Genomic DNA, 27744 nt, shown 5'->3' on the forward strand with positions numbered 1-27744 from the left:
AGTTGTCTAATCTTCCTTAAGCATATCATAATAATTTCTATCCCTAAATTCTGGATTCTTGCTTCCCAAGTCTGAAACGTCCTTTTTCCCAGTGTGAAATACTCAATTTTCTGCTCAAAATTGTTCTCTTATTCTTTCAGCAAAGCAATTGTTTCTCTAAGTATTACAACTTCATATATTTATATCATATTCTTTTTTTTTAAGATTTTTTTTATTATTATTGGAAAGCCAGATATACAGAGAGGAGAGACAGAGAGGAATATCTTCCATCCGACGTTTCAGTCCCCAAGTGAGCCGCAACAGGCCGGTACGCGCCGATCCGATGCCGGGAACCAGGAACCTCTTCCGGGTCTCCCATGCGGGTGCAGGGTCCCAAAGCTTTGGGCCGTCCTCTCCTGCTTTCCCAGGCCACAAGCAGGGAGCTGGATGGGAAATGGAGCTGCCGGGATTAGAACCGGTGCCCATATGGGATCCCAGGGCTTTCAAGACGAGGACTTTAGCCGCTGGGCCACGCCGCCGGGCCCATCATATTCTTCATATTACAAATTTACCATATCATTCTAGGTATTTTCTATGCCCATGTTCTTCTCCACATAAAACTCCTTTAAGAAAGGCTTCTGATCTGACACTGAAACACGCCTGGCAGGGTAACTGCGGGCATTCCCCTACGAAGTTGTACCCATCACCACTGTGCATCAAAACCAGAGCAGAGGGCCCCAGCACAGTACCCTAGCGGCTAAAGTCCTAGACTTGCACATGCCCTTATCCCATATGGGTGCCAGTTATAATCCTGGTGGCCTCACTTCCCATCCAGCTCCCTGCTTGTGACCTGGGAAAGCAGTTGAGGACGGCCCAAAGCTTTGGGACCCTGCACCCACAGGGGAGACCCAGAAGAGGTTCCTGGCTTTTGATCATTTCAGCTCCAGCTATTGTGGCCACTTGGAGAGTGAATCATCGGATGGAAGATCTTCCTCTTTGTCTCTCCTCCTCTATGTATATCTGACTTTCCAATAAAGAATCTCTAAACAAAAACAGCTGAGCAGGGCAGACTGGACAAGCTAATGATACGTTGTGGGTATATGTGAGGGCTGGGACTAGGGGACAGATTAAGCAGAGCTAAGCCATAGCATCTGTGGGTGTTCACAACAGCCAGATGCTATGTAGGCTGGTTGCGCTAAGCTGCAGCAGAACCTGACATGCTCAAACCCTGGAGCTGGAAGTAGACCTGGTAGGGGTTAATGGGGGTGCCCTGGGGCTAGTCCATTCCATCAGCTGGAATGCCGAAGAACCAGGCCTGTTCCAGGCTTGCTGGGCTGGACCACAGCACCTCTTGACTCATGTGAGATATGTGGCTAAGGCAGAACTGACCAAGCTGTATCTATTGATATGTGTACTGGCTACCACAGGTAAGACCAAACCTGACCCTGCACTGGTTGGCATACACAAGAGTAAAGTCTGAGGTCACCCAGTGTAAGGTTTCTTGGCAGACTCACAACTGGACCACTGGACTCAGACCATGCCACAGGGAAAAATCACAGGATGTGCGGTCCAACCTTGGAATTCATGTATCAGAAATGATTTCCTCAGTCGGTAATGCCTGTGCAGTGGACAGCATGTGCAGACGCACATGGTGGAGAGAGGGGCATGACAGCCAACTCAACTAGACCAGCAGAGGAAAAACTACCTCATCAGAGGATGGAAAGCAGAGCAGGTTGTACAACTCTCCTGGCCAAGAACTGCAGCATGTTCTTGCGTCTACAGATGCACTAAGGTAGACTTGGTCAGCCATGAGACCTTGGAAAGATTTTCTCAACTCTAGGTTAATGAAACCAACAATATCTCAGAGCTGTCAAAACCACTCAAGTAACACCCTCAAGACACTCTTCCCCATATCAGGATCTCTAAAGTGTCAAAGGATAGTCCTCCATCCCCAAGTGTTGATGTAGTTTGACAGCAAAATGAAATCATCTGCCCCTATTCCCCTGCAGACACATTAGACTGAATCATGTGTCCCACCCACCTTTCTCCATACCTGACCCTCCCCCACACTAACCACAGGTCCAAATGGGAATGTACCCCTCTCACCATTATACAGACAATATTAAAACTAAGATTTTAAGAATAAAAGTTAAATAGATATATAGGTAAGCATGTAATACATATATTCTCATACATGAATTAGTATAAAAGAGACTAGTATACTTGGAAGTAAAGATATGTTACAGTATACAACTCTACTCCCAAATAAAAGAGGACTCCCAGTGAAAACTGTTAAATACATCTTGACATTAGATACCAGACTTTCTACCATTGTCTATACCTACAAGGCCAAGATGCACTTAGACAGCAGAATGTTGAACTTGTGACTATCGTTGAAGGACTATAGTAACAACATGGGGAAAACAGTAGCAACTGGGAATGGGGAGGGAAGAGAGGGGTACCCTTGTGCCTATACAACTATATCTGAAATATACATATGTTTATATGTATATTTAAATATATATATATACACAGATAGGAAAACAACAGCTTTGCCTTACAGAAAAAATCCCTTTAACTAATGTAGAAGAAATGGGACCAACAGGAAATCACCAAGGAATACTGCATTTATAATTGTCACAGGCATGAAATTAGCTGAATTCCCCCTTCCAGACTCAGATTTCATGTTAGCCTTTAATTGCCTGGGACTATTTTAACAAAACTCTTATCCAAGGTTCATACTCGTAGAAATATCTACTAGCCATAAGAAACTCTGCATATGTCAGGGGAACTCTGTCCAACTGTCCTACCCTCAATGACACCCAAATTCAATTTCAAAAAGATTTACTAAACTCTCTACAGGTAAAACATGTAACTGTGCTTCCAATGGCTAGATATTTGTTGCAGAACAGCGATTGCTACAAACTCTCAAACTCTCATGTTTTAATATCCACCAGGTGTCTACATGAATGTGTCACTTATGAGGAACATTCTGTAGTATCTCTCAATCCAAGAGTAACCATAATTTCTAATGCTTCTCATCTCTATCCTCAGCACCTTTTTCACAGGGTCAGAAAAAATTCATGGGCTCAAAACAAGCTCCTGTATTGAGCTCTAAATGCCTGCACTCTTGTTTTCCTTGAATGAGTTATGCAAAACAGAAATTGATCCTGGAAAAATATAACTTGGGTCATTGAAAAGCTAGTTAATGACAGTCTAAGCATCTTCGATCTAAAGGAATCTAACGGATAACAGAATGGCCTTATGCTATTTTTTTGCACATATGTGGTCCTTCATGACCACGTCAATGTTTAGGCAGATATTTCAGACAAGTTGAAACTCAGGGTAGTAGCAATTTGGAAATTATGATATGGAAAAAAGGAATATGGAGACAAATACTGCCAGACAGACTTGGGGAATGGAGACCCTGGCTGTGACTATTTCTACCTCCTTAATTATATATCATCCTCAAGATATTTCTAATTTTACTCTTCAACTCATGCATTTCAAATGTCTAATATTTATTTCTTCTCTACAGCCAGTAAAGCTCCAAAGGTCTTACAAACAGAGCTGCAAATATAAGCCTTTTATCGAGGACCCCTGAACAGACAGGCAAGATACCAGAGCAAAGATTCTGTAGCATCTACCATGGCTCCTCCCAGTCTTCTCTCAACTCAAAAATTCTCTCAGCTTGTATCCCTAAAACAGACCTCTTTGAAGAATGACTCCATCCATTCTCAACAAGAAGCCAGAATAGCCTTTGAAATTATTCACCCCAGCAGCAGTTAGATTCACCGGGGCAGGTGGGCGGCAAGGGGAATACAGGAATAATATGAATGAATATCAAAAAAAAAATGGCAGGTTAGGTTAAATTTAGGTAGAAAGTGAAAGCAGTTACTCCAAAGGTGTCTAACAAACATCAGAGCCTGCAACTGAGGTTAACTGAGGTTAAAGTACTAGAAGCAAACTGAGGATAAGTGCTAAATATACAAAGGCTTGCATTTAAGAGACATGAAATTAGGACTTAACAAGTTAATGAGATAAGAGTTAGGGATTAAATTAACAAAACAAAAATACATGGGGTTGTAAATGAGCAGAAATAAACTGTGAAATTTGGCATTACAATCTAACAAATCCAAGGATAGGATGAGACTGGCCCAAAATTCGAAAATTAGTAACCCAAAGGTATTTAGGGAGGGAAGATACCTCGGCCAAATTCTAGGTAAATAAAACAAACAGGATGGTTCACAACAATATGCCCACTAGACAGAGTTTCCTAAAAATCAATAGGGACGGGCCCGGTGGCATGACCTAGCGGCTAAAGTCCTCGCCTTGAACGTCCCGGGATCCCGTATGGCTGCCGGTTCTAATCCCGGCAGCTCCACTTCCCATCCAGCTCCCTTCCTGTGGCCTGGGAAAGCAGTCAAGGACAGCCCAAAGCTTTGGGACCCTGCACCCACGTGGGAGACCCAGAAGAGGTTCCTGGTTCCCGGCTTCAGATAGGCGCACACCGGCCCATTGCAGCTCACTTGGGGAGTGAAACATCGGATGGAGGATCTTCCTCTCTGTCTCTCCTCCTCTCTGTATATCCGGCTTTCCAACAATAATAAATCTTTAAAAAAAAAAAAAATCAATAGGGACCAAGGGGGGGGAGCCAACAGGGACAGAGCCCAGTGTGGTGCCTTAGTGGCTAAATCCTCACCTTGCATGCACCAGAGTTCCAAATGGGCTGCTCCACTTCCCATCCAGCTCCCTGCTTGTGGCCTAACAAAGCAGCAGAGGATGGCCAAATATCTGGGACCCTGCACCCATGTGGGAAACCTAGAAAGAGCTCCTGGCTCCTGCTCTAGCCATTGCAGTCACTTGGGGAGTAAACCAACAGGCTCTCTCTCTCTCCTCCATTCGGTAAATCTGACTTTCCAATATAAACAAATAAATCTTCAAAATAAATAAATATTCAGGGACCAGTGTTGTAGCCTAACAGGTAAAGTCACTGCCTGCAACTCCATCAATCCCATATTAACACTGGTCCAAGTTCTGGTTGCTCCACTTCCAATCCAGCACCCTGATAATGGCATGAGAAAGCAGTGGAAAATGACCTACTTTGTACCCATGTGAGAGACCTATAAAGGTTTCTGGTTCCTGGCTATACAATGGCCCAGCTCCTTGTTGTGGCCATTTACAGAGTATGAATAAATGAATGGAGAATATCTTTCCTTCCTTCCTTCCTCTCTCTCTCTCTCTCTCTCTCTCTCTCTGTCTCTCTATCTTCTCCCTCTGTAACTCTGACTTTGAAATAAGTAAATAGATCATTTTAACTGTAAAAATTTAAAACATAAATAAACATAAATAAATGTTTTAGGCAAGATTATGTGATAGATAAAATAGTGAGAACAAGAAGAAACAGCATATTTGCGCATATTCGAAGAGTCTTTCTAAGAAACAACTTTATAATGGAATAAGATAGTAGGTGTCATTTAACAAAATAATCAAAGATGATAGCACCAATTATAAGACCTACAGCTGTTATGACATGATGTATTAAGAACAGCACATCAGTTCTGTGCTGTTCATCCCTAAAACACAAACCGTTTAACAAAATAATGAGGAAACTGAGTCAGACTCAAATTGAGGAATATTCTGCAACATACTGCCCAGTATTCTTAAAAAGTATCACAGTTGGGGCAGATACTGTGGCACAGGGTGTTAAGTGGCTGTTTGCAATGTCCACATCCCATATCAGAATGCCTGGGATCCCAGTCCCACCTCCATTTCTGATCCAGCTTCTTGCTAATGCACACCCTAGAAGACAGCTGATGACAGTTCAAGTATTTGAATCCCCGTCATTCACACTGGAGACCCTGATGAAATTTAAAGCTCCTGGCTTTGGCCTGGTCCAGTTCCAGTTGTTATAGCCATGTGGAGAGTGAACTAGTAGATGAAAGAGGTTTCTGGCTCTCTCACTATTCAAATAACTATTTCTAAAAAATGTCATATGACACAAAACAAAAGGAGAAGAAAAATGTCATAGACTATGGATATTAAAATTAAAACAACAAGACAACAAAATCCACAGGCCTGGTCAGGCTGGTCTCAGAGCTCCAACCATGCAGGATCTGTGCATGGAGTACATGTGTCAAAACTGGCTTCTTTCTCAGTTGCTAAAACAAAGCAGTGGACAGCATGCCCAAATGCACCTGGAGGATATGGCAGTCCACTGGGGCCTGCAGAGAACTGCTGGTACATAGCAGAAAAAAAGAACAGAACAAATTGGAAAACTACTACAGCCAAGCAAATATCTAGGCAAATGGAGACTCTAAGGTGGACTATGTCGGACAATAGAACTTGGAAAGATTTCCTCATCCTTGCAGCGGCGAAATCAAAGTAATTTCAAACTACTGAAACCACTTGAACAGAACCCTCAGAGCATGCGCCACATTGGGAACCCTGGGATAACATCAGGTGGCCATTCCCCATGCCCGGGTACTGAGGTGACTGGGAGGCTGGATGCAGCTTCTCCCCTTCTCTTCCCCCTTCCCTCAGATAGAGCAAAAAGAAAAAGAAAATTTGCAAACAATGATGCAACCTACTTTTCACTAATCCTCAGCCCTTCAACTATGTAAACATTATCAAAAAATAAATTTTTTTTAAAAACCTACAAAATGCAATGTAGTATCTGAACTGAATGCTAGAATGGTAAAAGAACAGCACTGGAAAATCAAATTACATTTTTTGTTTAAAGTATTACACCCATTTTAATGTCTTATTTTAAATAATCACAGCACAGTTGTGTAGATACTAACATAAGAGAAAACTGAGTGAAAACTATTTGTTATCATGTTAAATTTTTATATCCTAGTTATTGGAAGAACTATCTCTAACTTACATGTGGTGACTGCCATATATCACCCTTGTGTCTACATCAGAAAAGAAATATAAAATAAAATGTATTGATTTTTAATTTGCTTTTTGAAAGTTTAAAAATACTGTAGCATATTTAAAGTCATAAAGAGAAATGTATAAATTTCATAGCGTGAATTTCTAATGGTGGAATTTCACATCACTTGGATTAAAAGATGTAGCAGCCTAAGGCAGAAGATTTTATTTCACTGGATAAACTACGTAGCAAATCAGTAACTGCCTATACAGAGGTATTTAAATCTGGATGATGTGGATGGATGATTAGTTCATAAAAAAAAAATATGTTGAAATCTGACTACCATTGCAAAGGTGTTGAGAGATGGGAGTTTTAAAAGGTACTTGGATCATGAACGGATTAACGTTCTTTCCCAAATCTGAGTTAGCATCCTCTTGAGACTGGATTAGTTCTGAACAGCAGGTTGTTAGAAGACAGCCTGGTTCCTCCTTTCAATCTCTCTCTCACATGTTCCACTCTTGTACACCTATCTCTGTGGTTTTCCACTTTCTGTTATGAGGTAAGCCATACAAGGCCCTTATACACCAACACCTTTCCAGCCTCCAAACTGTGGGCCAAAATAATCCTCTTTTCTTCACAAACTACCTGGTCTCTAGTATACTATTTAACCATAAAAAACTAAGTCCTACACTAGACATGATAGAATTAATCTGGCAATGTAAGACTTTTGTTTTGCCTCTATTATTCATTCCACTAAAGCTAACAATGAACCACAAATGGTTTAATTTTAAAAAAAAAAAAAGTACTTCCTTCATAGGTAGAAACAAATTTAACCTTATTTGTTTTGCTATACCTGGTAGCAAATATGCAAGAAAGGAGAACAAGGCTTAATATGACACATTCCAAACAATGATTTTCAGCACAGAATTTGAATATAACTCTTCCACAACTATAATACGACTAATAAATGAACATGAATAACTCTATTCTGTTATCACAGAAATACTGTCCTATTTAATGTATAATCTAAAACAAGTCCTAGAAAGTATATTTATTGTTTTTAGATTATTTGAAAAATTGATTCAACAGTTTCCTGATTAAACTTCAGTTAATTATAGTACAACATTCCTCCCCTCCCAAAAAATGATTAAACATTGGAGCATTTTCTTTACATTTTATTTTTAAAATATATTGTAAAATATCAGTAACTCCAAAATAATAAAGAAGCTAAAAGAAAACTAACACATACCTCTTGTAAGTCAGAGGAAGAGGACTTCTTCCTTTTTCCTTCTGTGACAATTTCTACAAAAAATGGTAAAAAATTATCAGTTAACATCAAAATTAGAAACATTTTAACAAAACAAATCCTTTCAATACATCCTGTTTTAAACTGCTCAATTTAGAACTTACAGTGATATATTTTATAGAATCCAAAAGGCTAAAAAGATATAGGTAAAAAAAAAATGACCTGTCAGAAAAGCAGAAGATTCTCACAAAATGCCTACAGTAAATAATACATGCAAAACGGCAGAAGAAATTTGGATCTAAGAACTAAACAAAATTTCCTAGCCAAATTCCTTACATACTTTAGCAGAAGCATCTAATTACTAAATTCTTATGATGGGGATATACGTGTAGGTGAAATCTACAAAAACATTTTCAGTTCTACTTTATATCCAAGCATAATGTGCAACTAGGAACAACTGAACTCTTTTTTTTATTAATTACATTGCATTATGTGACACAGTTTTACAGGTACTGGGATTCCCCCAACCCCTCCCGATGCCTTCCCCCCATGGTGGATTCCTCCACCTTATTGCAGTATTACAGTTCAAATTCAGTCAAGATTCTTTCGTTGCAAGCATATACCAAGCATAGAGTCCAGCATCTTATTGTCCAGATCAATTCAACGGCTTCTTGGGGAGACCATATCTGGTCTGAAGGTAGATCCGGCAGAATATCATCCTGATCAATTAAATGCCCCGACATAACATCAACAACAATTTATAACATTATGGAAATAACTGACATAGTATTGAGCAACCAGTATGTTAAAAAAAAATGCAAGTTCTTAACCACATGCTGTGACTTCTTCATTGACATTTCAATTTCAGTTTATATACAACTGACCTCTATACACCTTAAATGGCTATAGATTACTATTCATCTGTTTCGTGTCTATTTTCATTATAGTATTTAGCATTTTATAGCGTTGAAGCACAATTTTGCTGAACCCGGCTTTTTTCCGGGTAGTCTAAACTGGCTTATAACTCTAACAAGCTGAGGTGCAGAACAGTTTTAGGAGGGGTGTGCAGAGAAATCTTCAATACCCTAGTGAGGAGTAACTAATCAATTGTGTCCCACCTAGTAAGGTATATGTGAATTCATGCTGACCGTTTCCTGTCTGATTCTAAGCTTTCCTTGTTGGAACAGCTGAACTCTTAAGTCATCAACATTTTGCAGACTTCCGGAGGATTTTTCCTTCATGAACTAACTCAATCAGCAAAGAAATGTCTATCATGTGCCTAGTATTGTGCTAGGCAGCAAAAACAGTGTAGTGGGAAAATCAGGAACAAGCCAAGGTTTCCTGAAAATTACAGTCTACTGGAAAATGTCACAAATTTCATAATAAACAAAAAAGACAGAGATATACAAACTATATATGCAACCTCACTTATGATATGGAACACAGCAATTCAGTGGAAAGGGGTGATTTTTTTTTCAATATATATGTCAAAAGTGGCACCAAAATATAGAGAAAGATTCAGTTTAAAAATGGGCAAATGAACTAAATACACATGTCTCAGAAGAAATATGATGTTTGCATGTGCACAGAAAGTTAAGCTGATATCTGCAACAGTGGCATCCCATACAAGCACCAATTTGAATTCCTGCTAAGTCCACCTGGGAAGACAACAAAAAAATGGTCCAAATACATGGACCCCTGGGAGGCTTGGATGAAATTTCTTTTTATTTTTTTTAAAGATTTACGTTTCTATTGGGAAGACAAATTTACAGAAAGAAGGAGATACAGAGAAGAAGATAATCTGCCCGCCTATTCATTTCCCAAGTACCTGCAGCAGGTGGAGTTGAGCCAACAAGAAGTCAGGAATCAGAAACTTCCTACAGGTCTTCCATGCATATGCAGGGTGCCAAGGCTTTGAGCTGTAGTCTACTGATTTCCCAGGACACAAGCAAGAAGCTGAATGGGGAGTGAGCAGCCAGACACAAACCAGTGACCATACGGGATTCCAGCAGATGCAAGGTGAGAATTTAGCCACTAAGCTATTGAGTCAGGCCCTGGATAGAATTTCTGACTCCTAACTTCATCCTAACTTCATCAAATCCGTTTTGGGGAGTGAACCAGCAGATGGAAGATTTGCCACTCTTCTTTCAAATAAATAAAATAAATCCTTAGGGAGAGGAACAGAAAAACGTTGAGGACGGTAAATACCGATGGTTGTCAATGTGCCAATCACCTACAATGCCAGTATCCCATGTCAGAATGCTGGTTTTGGCCTGATCTGGCTCTGGCTGTAATGGCCATTTGGGGATTGAACTTACAAGATCTACCTGTTTCTGTTTCTCCCTCTCTCCATGTGACCCTACTGCCTTTCAAATTAATAAATCCCTTTTTTATTTTAAATATTTACCAAATTAAAAGACAGAGCATGAGATATTCTATCAACCGGTCCACTGGATGAATGGAAGAAACAACCAGGCCTGGGCCAGGCAGTTAGGAGCCTGGAACTCTATTTCTCACACAATTGCCAGGGGTCCAAACACTTAGACCATCTTCTGTTGTTTTCTAGGTGCAATGGCAGGGAGCTAGACCAGATGTGGTACAGCTTGAGACCACCAGCACAATGGCTGGGAAAGACTGGGAAAGCAGTAGAGGATGGCCCAAAGCCTGGAGAACCTGCACCTGCATGGGAGACCCAGAAGAAACTCCTTGGTTCCTGAATTTAGATCAGCTCAGCTCTGGCCACCGTGACCACTTGGAAGATTGAACCAATGGATGGAAGATCTTTCTCTCCGTAATTTTTTATTGAAAATTTTATTTTCCATTAAAAATAAATCTTTACAAAAAGAAAAAGTGGCACAAACAGGCCTGGCACGATTCCCCAATGGCTAAGTTCTCACCTTGCAAGTACTGAGATCACTAAAGGGCAACAATTCATGTTCCAGGAGCTCCACTTTCCATCCTATGCACGCTGCACCTGTGTGAAAGAATCATAAGAAGCTCCTGGCTCCTGGAATCAGATCGGCTCAGCTGCAGTTGTTGTGGCCATTTGGGGAGTGAACCAGGAAGACCTCTGTTTCTCCTTTATTTTGTGGATCTGCTTTTTCTATTTAATTTTTTTTATTAATTACATTTCATTTTGTGACACTGTTTCATAGGTACTGGGATTCCCCCAACCCCTCCCCGTGCCCTCCCCCCATGGTGGATTCCTCCACCTTATTGCAGTATTACAGTTCAAATTCAGTCAAGATTCTTTCGTTGCAAGCATATACCAAGCATAGAGACCAGCATCTTATTGTCCAGATCAATTCAACGGTTTCTTGGGGAGACCATATCTGGTCTGAAGGTAGATCCGGCAGAATATCATCCTGAACAATTAAAAGCCCCGACATAACATCAACAACAACTTACAACATTATGGAATTAATTGACATGGTATTGAGTATGTTAAACAATGCAAGTTCTTAACCACATCCTGTGACTACTTTATTGACATTTCAATTTCAGTTTACATACAACTGACTTCTATACACCTTAAAATGGCTATAGGGTACTATTCAGCTGTCTTGTGTCTATTTTCTTTTTTTTTTTTCTTTTTTTTTTTTAAAGATTTATTATCATTGGAAAGCCGGATATACAGAAAGGAGGAGAGACAGAGAGGAAGATCTTCCATCCGATGTTTCACTCCCCAAGTGAGCCGCAACGGGCCGGTGCACGCCGATCCGATGCCGGGAACCAGGAACCTCTTCCGGGTCTCCCACATGGGTGCAGGGTCCCAATGCATTGGGCTGTCCTCGACTGCTTTCCCAGGCCACAAACAGGGAGCTGGATGGGAAGTAGAGCTGCTGGGATTAGAACTGGCGCCCATATGGGATCCCGGGACGTTCAAGGCGAGGACTTTAGCCGCTAGGCCACGCCGCCAGGCCCTTGTATCTATTTTCATTATAGTATTTAGCAGATTATAGTGTTGAAGCATAATTTTGCTGAACCTGGCAGTTTTTAGGATAGTCTAAACTGGCTTATAACTTTAATAAGGCATATGTCAACAGTTGAGGTGCAGAACAGTTTTAGGAGGGGTGTGCAGAGAAATCTTCAATACCCTAGTGAGGAGTAACTAATCTCTGTGTCCCACCTAGTAAGGTATATGTGAATTCATGCTGACCGTTTCCTGTCTGGTTCTAAGCTTTCCTTGTTGTTCTCTATCTATTCTAATTTTGTTGTTTTTAGGGGGGGAGGGGGCTGATGGTCATTTCAGGAGAGGGTGGGGATCCAAAGTTAGAACTAAGTAAGGACCAGAGAAAGCTCCTATCCCTAGAGTGGATCTGCTTTTACAGTGAATGGTAATAATGGGGGAGGGGCCAGTCAGGGCACCTAGGGTGGGCACACATCCCCATTTCAGCAATATACTTTCACAAATGGAATTAAGAAACTGTTTCACTTATCAAATATAAACATTCCATTCCAAAAACACTGACTTTGAACCCTCAGGCTTCTTCACTGAATCCACTCTTTGTCCATACATCTTGTCATCACTATTAACATATGCACTGCCTTCTAACACCAAGTAAACCAAAACACATTTTTGTATCTATATATTTATTTTTTAAACTGCTGACTTATTTTTATTTGACTGGCAGATTTACAGAGACAAATGGAAAGACAGAGATCTTCCATTCACTGATACATTTCCAAAAAGACTGCAACAGCCAGAGCTAGGCCAGTCCAAAGTTAGGAGCCAGGAACTTCTTCCAGATCTCCCATACAAGTGGCAGGCACCCAAGAACTTGGGTCACCTTTTGCTACTTTCCCAGGCAGCAGAAGTGCTGCAGCCAGGATTTGAACCAGTTCCCATATGGGATGTTGTCACCAAAGATGTAGGCTTAACTTAGAATGCCACAGCACTGGTCCCTGCATATTCTTCTTGTTATTTTGCTTACTGCTACCTAGGAAAGTACACAGTTGTAGCAAGTATCACTTCCAAAAATGCACACTTGTTTTAACACTTCAAAATTATTTAATGGCTCTTACGTTCATCACTAATTGACTTCCTATTCTACTTCGAGCTCCTATGACATTTAAAGCCCCTTTTTTTAAAGATTTATCTATTTTCATTGCAAAGTCAGATATACAGAGAGGAGGAGAGACAGAGAGGAAGAGCTTCCGCCTGATGATTGACTCCCCAGGTGACCGCAACAGCCGGAGCTGCATCAATCCAAAGCCAGGAGCCAGGAACTTCTTACTAGTTTCCCATGCGGGTGCAGGATCCCAAGACCTTGGGCCATCCCTGACTGCCATCCCAGGCCTCAAGCAGGGAGCTTGATGGGAAGTGGGGCCCCCAGGATAGAACCAATGCCCATATGGGATCCCGGCGTGTTCAAGGCAAGGACTTCAGCTGCTAGGCTACCACACCAGGCCCGCCCCTCTTTCATAAGGGCCAGTGCAAAGGCTAATCCTCCTTCTACAAACACCAGCATCCCATAAGGGCTTCAGTCCATGTCCTAGTTGCTTCACGTCCCATCCAGTACCTGCTAATGGCCTGGGAAAGCAGCAGAGGATGGTCCAAACACTGTATCTGCATGGCAGACCTGGAAGAGGTTCCTTGCTCCAAATCAGATCAGTTCAGCTCTGGCCATTGTAGCGAACCGGCAGATACAAGATCTTTCTGTCTCTCCTCTCTGTAAATCTGCCTTTCCAACAAAAATAAATAAATCTTTAAAAAATTATCTTTGAGGGCCCGGCAAAGTAGCTTAGCGGCTAATGTCCTTGCATTGCAAGCAACATGATCCCATATGGGTGCCGGTTCTAATCCCAGCAGCCCTGTTTCCCGACCAGCTCCCTGCTTGTGGCCTGGGAAAGTAGTCCGGGACGGCCCAAAGCCTTGGGACCCTGCACCCACATGAAATCTCAGAAAAGGCTCTGGGCTCCTGGCTTCGTATCAGTGCAGTTCCAGTCATTGCGGCCACTTGGGGAGGGGGCCAACAGCTGGAAAATCTTCCTCTCTATCTCTCCTCTCTGTATATCTGACTTTCCAATTAAAAAAAAATAAAGATAGCATCGGTTTAGAATCCAGTGTGTTACTTTTTTAAAAAATTACCTTTGGGACCTAGCATGTGACACAGCAGGTTAAGGCTGCTACCTGCAATGCAGACATCGCATACAGATGACAGTTTGAGACCTAGCTGTTCCACTCCCATAGGGTTCCCCGCTAATGTGCCTAGGAAAGCAGCAGAGGGTGGTCCTACTGCCTGGCCTCCTGCACCATCAAACTAATTTAACCCTCTGAAACAATGTTTTTCAGCCTCCTTTCTTTCTTCATAAACCTAGTTGCTTTGTAGCTGCTTAGCAATGTCACATTGCCTCACTTTGAAAATAATTATGTGACTCAAGATTTCTCTCATTCTCTATTTCTGTGTGTAATACCATTTATCCCAATAGGTTCAGAAAAGGAGAAAGGTCTTCCATCTGCTGATTTACTCCCCAGATGGCTGCAATGGCCAGAACTGAGTGATTCAAAGCCAGGAGCTGGGAACTTCTTCCAGGTCTTCCACACAGGTGCAGGGTCCCAGAACTTCAGATTTAGCCACTGAGCCATCATGTCAGATCTGGGACCCAAGGTTTTGGTCCATCCTCTACTGCTTTCCCAGGCTATCAGCAGAGAGCTGGATGGAAAGTGGGTCAGCCACGACACAAATTGGTGTCCATATGGGATCCCAGCACTTAAAATGTGAAGATTTAGCCTTTGAGCCATCACGCCAAGCCCTCAGCAACATTTCTACCAGTAATATAACTCCATGGTGACTAACTGTAGGTTCTCATTTTGGATCTCAATTACAATTCATTTTATTTCCAATGCAAAGCAAGCATCCAGCCTCTGGACCTATTAAAACTTTTAAAAAGAAAACAAAGTATATCAACATAGAATACTATTCCTTTGAGAGAGTAAACAGGAGAAAAGGGGAAGGGTTTGGGGAGGGGTTGGGGGAACCCCAGAACCTATGAAAATAAAAGGAAATAATAAAATGACATAATAAAATTTTAGAAAAAATAAAGCTTTTTCTAAAACAAGAAAACAAATGCTGCAAGCTCAGACATTCTCTGCAAGAAGTATAATATACAAAGTATGTAATAGGCTCTGAAAAATCCAACAATAAAACAAAATTTCAAAGCAAAATTTCAAAAATCAAGCAAAGTTGAAAAATACTGAAGAGTTGCTGCTGTTACATTAAATGCAGCAGGTTAAGCTGCAATGCCAGCATCCCATTATCAGATCATTAGTTCAAATCCGGGATGCCTTGATCCCAGTACATTGCATGCTAATGTGCCTGGGATGACAGCACACCACAGTCAAATTGCTTGAGCTCCAGGAATGCCCACAGGAGGACAGCTTAGTGTTCCTAGATCCTGGCCTTCCCCTGGCTGCAACATTTAGGAAGTCAACCAGCAGACAGAATCTTTCTCGCACTCTCTCTTAGCCTCTCCTTTCTCTATTGCACCTTTAAATAAAATTAAGTTCTACATTATTTTATCTCCTTTTATTTATTTTATTGTATTGGAAAGACAGATTTACAGAAAGAAGGAGAGACATAGACAAGGACCTTCCATTCACTTGTTCACTCCCCAAGTGGCTGCAATGGCCAGAGCTTAACCAATCCAAAGCCAAGAGCTTCTTCCAGGTCTCCCACACAGGTGCAGTGTCCCAAGGCTTTGGGCTATCCTCTACTACTTTCCCAGGACACAAGCAGGGAGTTGGATGGGAAGTGGAGCTGCCGGGATATGAACCACTGCCCACATGGGATCCCAGCGGATGCAAGGTGAGAATTTAGCCACTAGGCTATTGTACCAGGCAAAAATAAAGCTTTTTCTCTGCATGGTCCATGCCCGCAATGAAGGAATCATGACTGCTTATGAACTGTACTACTGTAACACAATATGGAGAGATTCAATAAGGGGGAGGGTTTGGGGAGGGGTTGGGGGAACCCCAGAACCTATGAAAATAAAATGAAATAATAAAATGAAATGATAAAATTTTTAAAAAATAAAGCTTTTTCTAGAAAAAGAAAACAAATGCTGTATGCTCAGGCATTCTCTGCAAGAAGTATAATATACAAAGTATGTAATAGGCTCTGAAAAATCCAACAATGAAACAAAATTTCTACCTACAATTATCACACTCATGTCCATTATCTTCCCTTCACCTCCCACTTCATGCAGCAAATGGGGTTTAAATGATCTAATTATGTAATCAGATCAAATTCTAGAGCCCTGTTTATCAATAGTTATCATTACCAGTTATCCTCCCTAAATCCATTTCCTCATCTGTAAAGCAGAAATAAACACCTTTTAAAGCTTTTAATTTGTAAAGTTCTTAGCATTGTATCCACTATCTCTTCAAAAATACACACATTCAAAACCACAGTGACACAGATTTCCAAGGATACTGTCAGAAACTATCAGCTGAAAATCCATAATTCAGGGATGGCATTTTGGTGCAGTTAGTTAAGGTGCCGCCTACAATGCCAGCATCCCATAGGAACCCCAGTTCTGCTCATGTCCCAGTTGCTCTACTTATGACCCATCTCCTAGCTAATGGGAAGCCTGGAAGAGCAGCAGAGATGACACAAGTGCCAAACAGGCACCCATATAAGATGCCAGCATCAGAGGGGGTGGCTTAAGCCTGCTACACCATATAGCCCCAAAACTTTTAATTGTAATTCAAAACATCATCTGAAATTTTAGTTTGTAACACTAATACTTGCATATCTGTTGAACTTATTTTTTTATTTATTTACTTCCATTTAAAATGCAGATTTTTTTCTCAAGCATTACAGTTATTTTTTAATCTGCATCATATGTGTTTTTTGTTTGTTAATTTTAATTTTTTTTTATTACACTGCATTATGTGACACAGTTTTATAGGCACTGGGATTCCCCCCACTCCTCCCCAAACCCTCCCCCCATGGTGGATTCCTCCACCCTACTGCATGAAATGCAGATTTTTAAAGAGAGGAGAGACATCTGCTGGTTCACTCCCCAAAGAGCCACAACATCCAGAGCTGAGCTGATCCAAAGCTGGGAGCCAGGAGCTTCTTCCAGGTTTCCTACATGGGTATAAAGTCCCAAGGCCTCTGACCAGCCTCAGCCTTTTTCCCAGGCCATGAGCAGGGAGCAGGATTGGAAGTGAAGCAGCTAGGACTTGAACCTTGGTCTATCAGGGATATACACACTGCAAATAGCAACTTAACCACTTTTAATGTTTGTTGTCCCTTGTTCCCATGGACTTCATTTTTTTATTCAACTGTCAGTGAATATGTATCTGGTGCCTTTTAAAAGATTTTTTTTAAAGGTGGAGATTAACTTCCATAGGTCACTTTTTAATAGATTTGAAACTGTTTCTACAAAAATAAGCGGTACCATAAAAAATGTTAGTTTGTGTAGTAGATTGCAAGCTTATGAGTTCTGGTGCTCTCCTCTTGCCACGCTTGAGAGACCCTAGGTGGATGAAACGTTCGACAAAAAAATTGTTGCCTAGGAGGAGCTCTACCTCGCACTATGTGTCCTCAAGAGGTACCACACAAAACTCAACACGGGCATTTAAACTTCAACGCAGTTTCAACGGCAAAGCTCTGCTCAGAATAACGAGACAACAAAAGCAGGGCTTCAAATCCTTTGTTCAACTCTCGAATCAGTTTTGGAAGACGCAGGACAAAGCTGGAAAAAAAGGGGGGGGGTGAGACTGTGCTGCAGGTCCACTTAGGAGACCTAGGGACGTTTCTCTGCAAAGTGAGGTGTCAATCAGCACCGCCTTCCGTCGGGCCGCAGCCACCTGCCGGGGGTAGGGGTGACCGCCCCCAAAAGCAGCCAGCCTCAGGAGGGAAGCGAACGGGTGCGCCGCCGGGGACGAAGCTGGGGCGCTGGAGGAATAAAGAGGAAGGCGTGGCAGGCAGGACAGCTGCCAGCCAGCCGGGCTCGGCGAACGCGCCGCGTCCGGCCGAGGAGGGGACGCGAGCGGGGTGTCACAAGCAGCGCAGCCTGCGATGACAGCTCGGGCCGGGGGCGACCCGCGAGCCTTCCCCCCGAGCGCGCCCCGCTAGCCGTCCCTCCGCCCCGCCCCGCCGCGGGCCGCAGGGCCCCATTCGCCCCGCCTCGCAGGGCACAGGACGCCGGGGCCCTCCAAGCCTTACTCACCGAAGGAGGATCGCCGTCGTCCGGCCTTCCTCCTGTCCATCTTCTCCAGGTGCTGGACTCGCAGTTGCAGGGGCTGTCACCTCAAGACCCCTCGGGCTTGGGGGAAGGGAGAAGGATGAGAGGAAAAAAAAACAACAGGAAAGTGTGAATTGCGCTTGCGCAAGAGCCTCCGCCGGCCTTCTGGCCGGAAGTCGGCTACCCCTCCCATCTGCACCCGGAAGTCACTTCGTGGGGCCTGCTTTCGGCTGAGCCCCTGGCCTTCCCTGTTCCGTGGTACCTTACACAAAAATGAGGCTGGGAACATGATTTTAGCTTGTGTTCCTAAAAGGCTTTCTTCACTTTGAAGACTTAGGTGACAAAAAAATTGTAGAGAGAACGTTAAGAATCAATCCTCCAGTCCCTTGGATATCTCCAGTGACCCTAGAATAAAATAAACCGCTACCCTTTGCCGTATTACTTCTCACAGTTTGTCATGTACGTTTGTCTTCAAGACACTACCTCAACTCCAGAAACAGTGTTTTAAGAAAAGACTCTTCCAATAGGCATAGCCCAGCAATTTAGCATTAGAATACAAATAAATTTAGGTTAGCTATATTTGTATTAGTGAAGTAACACACACAAAAAAAATCTCTTTTTAAAATTAAAACTCGGGGCCTGGCGGCGTGGCCTAGTGGCTAAAATTCTCACCTTGAACACGCTGGGATCCCATATGGGCACCGGTTCTAATCCCAGCAACTCCACTTCCCATCCAGCTCCCTGCTTGTGGCCTGGGAAAGCAGTCGAGGACGGCCCAAACCCTTGGGTTCCTGCACCCATGTGGGAGACCTGGAGGAGGTTCCTGGCTCCTGGCTTCGGATCGGTGCAGCACTGGCTGTTGTGGTCACTTGGGGAGTGAATCATCGGATGGAGGACCTTCCTCTCTGTCTCTCCTTCTCTCTATATCTGCCTTTCCAATAAAAATAAAATAAATCTTAAAAAAAAGAAAATTAAATTAAAACTCTGGCTTTTTAAACACCTCCAATTAGGAGAACACTAGATCTCAATTGAAACATTAGATGCTGATAAGATAATAAAGTAGGTAGCTAAAAGTTGATACTGATTTAGCTGACATTTGCTACAGTACTTAAGGGACTACACATGTATTCAATGAGTCCAATAACTGGTACATTTACTCTAACATGCTTTAATGAGGCTCTTCAAAATAAAGATCCTGGCTATTTTGTTACCCGTAATTTACATATTTGAATACTTTAAAAATGGATGTGTGGACCATCACAGCAGTCCAACAGGTTAATTAATGTTCCCAGTTGAAGCTCTGGCATCACTTAGAAGTGCCTGTTCGTACTGGTTCTCATCCTGGCTGCTCCACTTCCCGTCCAGTTCCCTGCTTGTGGCCTGGGAAAGTGCTCCGGCCAGCAGAGCCAGTAACGTGGACAGGGAGAGGGTCTGGGGATGAAGCACCGACAGGAGACCAGTGATAGTAGAAGTCTCTGTGAAGTCTCTCTTTGTTGTTCCTTCACCTCTCCTTATATACTCTTTCCGCCCCCCACCCCACGGCCTAATTTAGCCAGAATATTGGACACAGATGAGTCAAATTAGTCTGTTTTTAGCCACAAGCCCAGTTCCTGTTCCTGCCCATTCCAAGGAGCACTAATCAACTCCTTAGCCCACAACAGAAAAGCAGTAGAGGATGGTCCAAAGCTTTGCCACCCTGCACCCATGTGAGATACCCGGAACATGCTCCTGGCTTCTGGGGTCAGATCAGTTCAGCTCTAGCTGTTGCAGCCATTTGGGGAGTGAACTAGCAGACAGAAGATTTCCCTCTCTGTTTCTTCTTCTCCTGTAAAATGCCTTTCCAATAAAAATAAATATTTTTTAAAAAGAGTAGGAGGCATAATCTACTTCCATCCAAGCTAGCAGCTTACACAAAAATAAAGTAAAAATTATAAAATCATAAAATTATGTTAATCAAAGTATTCAGGTTACAAATACTTCATTTAACATATGATTCTATCAATATAACATTTCTGCCAATACAAACCAAACCAGCTAGTTACCTCAAGCTGAGCTTGCTTTGTGCAAGATTTCTGAAAATAAATGACCTTTCAGCTAAACTTTCAAATTTGTTCTTCTGAACCACGATTGTTTGTTGTCTCACTTTAACTTTGTTTTTACATCTTCAGAATATATTGTCATGATGAAAAACAACTAAAAAAACATGATGAAAAACAACTAGCAAAGGTTAACTTTTTACTTCAGAACAAGTCATTTGATAACTTCATTTCATCTTATTAAAAATTTAATTATCTGGGCACACAACGGTAGCCTAGTGGCTAAAGTCTTCATCTTGCATGTGCCAGAATCCAGTACAGGTGCCAGTTCATATCCCAGCTACTCTATTTCCCATCCAGCTCCCTGCCAATGGCCTGGGAAAGCAGTAGAGCATGACCCAAGGCCTTGGTACCCTGAATCCACATGGTAAACCCAGAAGAAACTTCTGACTCCTGGCTTCGAATCAGCTCAGACACTTGGAGAGTGAACCAGCAGATGGAGGACCTTTCTGTCTCTCTTCTCTGTGTAAATGTGACTTTCCAATAAAAAAAAATAAATAAATCTTTTTAAATGACATGTAATTTACCTTTTTCAGCCATTCTGGTTAAAGATTCTTTATTTTAAAAGTAAGACGGGGGCCAACACAGTAGCCTAGTAGCTAAATCCTCACCTTGGCTATGCCAGGATCCCATTTGGGTGCATTCATGTCCCAGCTGCTCCACTTCCCATCCAGCTCCCTGCTTGTGGCCTGGGATGCAGCAGTAGAGCATGGTTCACCACCTTGAGACCATGCACACCTGTGAAAGACCCAGAAGAAGCTCTTGGCTTCAGATCAGTTTAGTTCTGGTTGTTATTGCCACTTGGGGAGTGAACCAGCTTATGGAAAATCTGTCTCTCCTTCTCTCTGTAAATATATCTTTCCAAGAAAAAGTGAATTCTTAGTATATTTGGATATAATATAATTTTATGTACATTTATTTTCTACTGTATAAAAAACTTTTGAATTGAAATCAATTAAGATTAGCAAATCAGGGCTCAGCACAGTGGCTCAGTGTCTAACTCCTTGCCTTGCAAATGCCAGGATCATATATGATTGCCACTTTTTTTAAAAGATTTATTTATTATTATTGGAAAGCCGGATATACAGAGAGAAGGAGCGACAGAGAGGAAGATCTTCCATCCGATGATTCACTCCCCAAGTGAGCCGCAATGGCCGGTGCTGTGCCGATCCAAAGCCGGGAACCTGGAACCTCTTCCAGGTCTCCCACGTGGGTGCAGGGTCCCGAAGCTTTGGGCCGTCCTCGACTGCTTTCCCAGGCCACAAGCAGGGAGCTGGATGGGAAGTGGAGCTGCCAGGATTAGAACCAGCGCACATATGGGATCCCGGAGCATTCAAGGCGAGGACTTTAGCAACAAGGCCACACCGCCGGGCCCATGATTACCACTTCATGTCCCAACTAGGTCCACTTCTTATCCAGTTCCCTCCTTGTGACCTGGGAAAGCAGTCAAGGATGCCCCAAAGCCTTGAAACCCTGCACCTGCATAGGAGACCTGCAAGAAACTCCTGGCCCCTAGCTTCTGATCAGCTCAGCTCTGGCCATTGTGGCCACTTGGGAAGTGAACTAGCAGACAGAAGATCTTGCTCTCTGTCTCTCCTTCTCTCTGTAAAATTTAATCTGCCTGACCAATAAAAATAAAATGAATCCTTTAAGGAAATCTATCATCACATCATCAGCCGAGTTGTTTCAGGGAAGAAAAGACGAACTGGTGTGATCTTTACAGATACAATTTTTTTTTTCAGATACGATTTTTTAGCTTTGGCTAGACAACCTTATTATTTCTTTTAATTTTATTTTTAATATGGTTTACATAGTTAAGAGGTATACATACTCCTGTGGGCCTACAGTCAAGGTGAGGAGGTTCAGGTATGAAGGAAAGTGAATAGGAAAATGTTTTGGTTGTTTTTCTCTCTACTGTGTCCACAGGAGAAGAGGGGAGAGGGCTGTGGTTTGCTGCTGTCAAACTACATCAGCACCAAGGGATGATGGACATTCACTTGATGACGTCTTAGAGACCCCAATGCAAGGAAGAGTGTTCCAAGGGTATTACGGAATGGTTTTAGGAAATTGCTAATTTTGTTGCTCCAGGACTGAGAATATTCTTTCCAACGTCTACTGATTGACAAAGTCAACCTTAGGCTGCAACCACACACTCAAGAACATGTTGCAAAGCTTGGCCAGGAGAGTTGTCCAACCTATTCTGTTTCCTTCCTCTGATGAGGCAGTCAACATTCCTAGCTGTTCTAGAGGAGCTATCTGTCCTGTCCCCCATGTGTATCTGGACATCCTGTCCACTTCATAGGCATCAGTAACTGAAGGGGCCCAGTCCTGATACATGTACTCCAAGGTTGAACTGCAATTTTTTTTTCCCTGTAGCTGGAGTCTGAGTCCAGCAGTCCAGTTGGGGAATCCCACAAGAAACCTCATCTACTAGCAACCTTGGGGTCTGCAGGGCACAACTTCCAGCAGCCTGTTTGCTGTTGGCAGGTTCGAGGCGGGGTCGGACTCCATGCTCGGAGCCCTGATTCCAGCCATCACAAACACACAGTGAGCTGGGCCCAAGTGGCCAGTGTGCCATTTGGTGCCAGGCTCTGCCTGCTGGCCATGGCGGCAAGCTCTGGGGTTTGGGGATATGAATTGCTGCCTAGGTACCTCCATGTTGAGCCCATTGTGCGTCTGAGTTGCGAATTAATCCTGAAGACTTCCAACCACAGAGTAACTTCATTAAAGGTAAGCAAGGGTACTGAGACCTGGTGGTTTGGAGGAGAGGGACCAGATGATCTTTACATGTCAAGCTGATATACCAGCCTCCTTTGAGTCCTATGTAGCACTTGTTATCACCGAACAATGCTGACCACAGTATACCAGTCCATACAAAAGCTCGGGTTGGGGGCTTGTCTAGCCGGGCCAGATCCTTTTTGTGTGTGTGTGTGTGTGTGTGTGTGTGTGTGTGATTTTACTAAACTTTATTTCTTTTTTTTTTCTTTTTTTTATTATTATTATTTTATAATAATCTTACTTAGTTGATTAGGGAACGAAGTGTCAAGGGCCACAGGTAAAGTGGGTAATACCATTGTTTCCACTTCAATATCATTTTACCCTGTATCTGGGGTCAGGGAAAAAAACAAAGGAAAAAGCCCCACCCAGCCTCCCACCCATCCCAGGTCCCCAATGGGAGGCGCGCTCTGAGGGTCCTGCTCATACAGTTTTAATAGTTCATCAGTTCTGGATTGCTGCCAATCTCTCAGTTCCAATCGCAATGAATCCTACTCAGAATCCAATGGCTGACAGTCTCTTCATGGTTGGGGTTCTAAGATCAGCAGTTCAGGTGGAGGGATCTCCAAAGAAACTTCATCTGAGATGATCCCAGGCCTGATTCTTGCATGAGTTTGCTAGTACGGAGGCCGACACCGTCCGTCACACCAATCAGCTTATGCTCATGCTGGTCGTTGGGATTGCTGGGTTCGTTCTGTTTCCAGCCCTATCTTCCTCGTGAACCAACGGGTGTTGTAGTCCAGTTCGATCCTACCCACTTCATACTTGGTCCTCACGCAAACCGGTTGAAGCTGCAGCCTAGTTGGGGCGACTCCCCATAACTCCCACCAGTTTTGCCCCTTATCCTGGTTCCCATGCTTGCCAGCACGCACTGCAGGCTTGTCAAGTCTGTCCCACATCGTGTTTAGCTCTCGCACGTGTCGATGGGTATTGAAGCCCAGCTCAACCCAACCAACCTACTATCCAGCCCACACACCTACTGGCAGATGCCCTTCTGTACAGCCATCCCTGCCCCTGTCCTTGTGGTCGTGCTGTCCAATGAGAGTGGTAACCCTGAAGGAGGTGCCCACTATTTCCCTTCTAGGCCACACTCACTCCCAGATTATGCACTCTCCAGGTAGTTCTGGCATTTGACTTGACAGAATTGACTCCCAGTGCCAGCCTCTGCCAGTTAGTGCTGTAGCTAGCCCAACCAACCCTCACCCACTCTGGTTTTTGCTTGCACCAGTCGGAACAGTCAGCCCACCATGGCCCTTCCCTTATCTAGCCCACATGAGGCCCACAGGTGTAACAGCCCTGCCTATTCTGATCTGCCCCCATCCCGACTCACACTTTCCAATGGAAGTAGTTGTCCAGCAGAGGAGCCCACATTCCCCTGTCAGCTTTGCCTCCTCCCCCTGATTATCACATGTGCTGTTTGGGCGCTGCAACCACAACTGGTACGGCTCATCTCACCTTGGTATTCCTTATTGTGTATTAGTATGTGTCGCAACCGAACCTGGCTTGACCCACACTCTGTTCTGGCGCTCGGACTCACCAGCGGGTGATGTGAACAGGTTCAGCCTGGTCTGCCCCCAATCCATGCCATGTGTATACCAGTGGGATAATTTCCATAGCCTGTTCTGGGCTGTTTCCTATCGTGCTTCTTGCGCTTACCTGCAGGGACTGGGAATACATGTCCCCCCTGGTTAGCTCGCAAGCTGGGGTTGGGATGGACTAAGCTAGATGTGACCATGCCACCTGCCATCACACACGGGTGCAGGAACCCAAAACAGTCAGCACAGGTCAAGGCAGCAGCACCTGAAAGTGCATCCTTTAACAGGATGTGGGGTGGGCCGTGCTGCCACTGGAAGGGGACAGAATGGGCAGGGCTGAGCAAACCTTAACTCACAAGAAACAACAGAAATCAGGTTGGAGCACAGGTCATGCCAAGTAGGTCCTTGCACCTACTGATCTGCATAAGACAGGGATGCTAAGCCACAGCATCTAAGGGGACAGGACAAGAGAGGGGCTCTACCAAGTTGAATCAGAACAACTACTGGCCTTCACAAGATCTAAGGCTGGGAATAGGCCCAGTTGGGCAGCTAAGGGGATACTCTAGCTGGGTTGAGTTTCCCACCAATGAGCGCATGGGCTGTAAATGGGGCTGCATTCCGATCAGGATACGAGTGTAATCCCACTTGGCACAAGTGTGGACTGGGAATGGAATCACCAAGCTGGGCCAGACCCCAATACCATCTGGTGCTCTGCAGGACCAGGGGAAATGTATGACAGACTAGGCTAGGTCTCAGTCCTTACTGAACCATGTGTAAGCCATATGGGGGTATGGAAGAGCCATGGCTGGGTTGAAACATCCAAAAAATAAGAACCAGATTGGGTTGAAGAACAGTCAGGAAACACCACTGTTCCTGCTAGGACAGGAGGTGAACTGAACAGGGCTGGCTCATGGACCCACTGGTATGCGCGAAACCTGGCACTGGAAGAGTTTCTGAGGGAGGAGCCTGGGCAACTCCTCTGGCAGGGCCAGATCCTAGTACCTGAGAGAATGTTGGATCAGGATATGGGTCACATTAGGCAGGGCCATGACATTAACCAGAACATGAGAGAACCATTTCTGGGGTAAGTTCTGTGGGGGATGTGTGGGCCAAAACATGTAGAAATACTACTCCCACTGGTTGGCTCAAGAGTTCGGGTGGTGACAGCTAAGCTTAGGTGTGACCAAGGAGTCTGCCAACACTCATGGGTAAAGGAACTGACAACATTCTGAGGTGGTCAAGGCAGCAGCACCCAAATGTGCATCCTAAATACTGTGGGGTGGGCCAGGCTGCAACAGTCACCAGCTCATACAAGACCAAATGGAAGGCCAGACTATGCCAGACACTGGCCTAACACCCCCTAGCATGTATGAGAACTGGGTCTGGGTCAAGTGGAGAAACTTGGGAAACTCCCCTGGTGGGTCATACCTCCCATTGGTGAACATATGGTCCAGGTCTGGGGGTCGGACAAGCTGGGAAAAGTAGCTCCAATGGCTGGCTAATGTGTGGTTTGATAATGGAACAGGGTAGACTGGGCAGGGCTGAGCAAACTTTAGCTCACAAGCAGAAACAGAAATCAGGATGGACCATAGGTCATGCCGAGCTAGGTTCTTACCGACTGGTCTGCATGAGCCAGGGACGCTAGGCCACGCCATCGAAGGTAAAGGCCAAGACAGGTGAGGGACTATGCCAAGCTGGGTCAGAGCAACCAAGGCATGCACATGATCTATGCTAGGAAAAGGCCCAGTTGGGGAGCTAAGGGGACACCCTTGCTGGGCTGGGGTTCCCACTAATCAGTGCAGGGGCCAGAGTGTGCGATGCCTTCTGGTCTGAATATGGATGCAGTATCCCTCAGCACAAGTGTGGACTGGAACTGGACGCACCAAGCTGGGCTAGACTCCAGCACCATCTGGTGCTCTGGAGAACCAGGGTAGATGTAGGACAGACTAGGCTAAGCCTCTGCCTCTACTGAGCCAGGTATGAGCTGTATCTGGGTATAGACAAACCTTGGCTGGGCTGAAACATCCAACAGTAAGAACCAGAATGGGTTGAAGACCGCTCAGGAAAGGCCACTGTTCCTGCTAGGACAGGAGGTGGACTGAATTGGGCTGGCCCATGGAATCACCAGTATGAGCAAGATCTGGCATTGGGAGAGGTTCTGATGGAAGACACTGGGCAACTTCTCTGTCAGGACACAGTCCCTGTAGGTGAGCGCAAGAACCATGATAAGGAACAGCCCAAACCAGGCCCGGGAAAGGTACCCACTGGGATACATTTGGCACAGGTCAGGGGCAAACCAGGCAGGGCCAGTTCACATCACCTGCTGGCAAATCCGAGCACCAGAACAGAGTGTGGGTCAGGCCAGGTATGGTCACAACACATACCAGTGCACATTACAGCTGGGATAGGGTACATGCTGGGCTGGGCTAGACTGTAACCCTCACCAGCTGGAAACAGGATTGGGCCAGGCCGTATCAGGCTGCAGCACCCACTAGCAAATGCCGAGGTGAGGCAGGCCATGCCAGACTGGGCCACAGCATCCAACCAGCACACGAAGGAACCAGGGAAGGGGGTAGGACTGGTAGGAAGAATGTGGACGGCCCCCCTGCTGGAACACCACTCACACTTGAGAGCATGAGTTGAGATGGGGGCTGCCCAGAACAGGCAGGGCTACACCACCTGTGGGACTCATGTGAGCTAGATCAGGGAAGAGCCAGGCTGGACTGACTGTCCCTACTGGTGCAAACATAAAGCAGAATGGATGAGAGTTGGTTGGGCTTTGCCGCTGCATCAGACACCAGATGTGTGCACCGGTGGCTAATCTGTCAAGTTAAACTACAGAACCACCTGGAAAGTGCATGATCCAGAAGTGGGCCCATGAGGGAAATAGTGAGCACATCCCTCTTGGGTTATCGCTCCCCCTTGCAATCATGAGAACCAGGACTAGGGTGGGAGTGGCTGGACAGAAAGGCACCCACCAACATGTGTGTGGGCTGGATAGTGGGGCTGGTTGGGTTGAACTAGGCTTCAATGCTCATT

At 44.2% G+C, this 27744-nt stretch overlaps 1 protein-coding gene across 3 annotated transcripts in view; it reads right to left on the reverse strand.

Annotated features, from left to right (window-relative positions):
- The window catches only part of SENP7 (SUMO specific peptidase 7), a 188668-nt gene that overhangs the window by 137925 nt on the left and 22999 nt on the right, over positions 1–27744 (reverse strand). For all 3 annotated transcript variants that reach the window (XM_058661815.1, XM_058661817.1, XM_058661813.1), the window contains exons 2-3: positions 18285–18380; positions 8106–8158 (exon numbers count right to left, since the gene is read on the reverse strand). In XM_058661815.1, coding sequence (XP_058517798.1) covers positions 8106–8158; positions 18285–18324 — 93 coding nt within the window. In that variant the 5' untranslated portion in view covers positions 18325–18380. The remainder of the gene's footprint in view (positions 1–8105; positions 8159–18284; positions 18381–27744) is intronic.

The sequence above is a fragment of the Ochotona princeps genome, chromosome 3 (genome assembly GCF_030435755.1).
Source record: "Ochotona princeps isolate mOchPri1 chromosome 3, mOchPri1.hap1, whole genome shotgun sequence".
NCBI lineage: Eukaryota > Metazoa > Chordata > Mammalia > Lagomorpha > Ochotonidae > Ochotona > Ochotona princeps.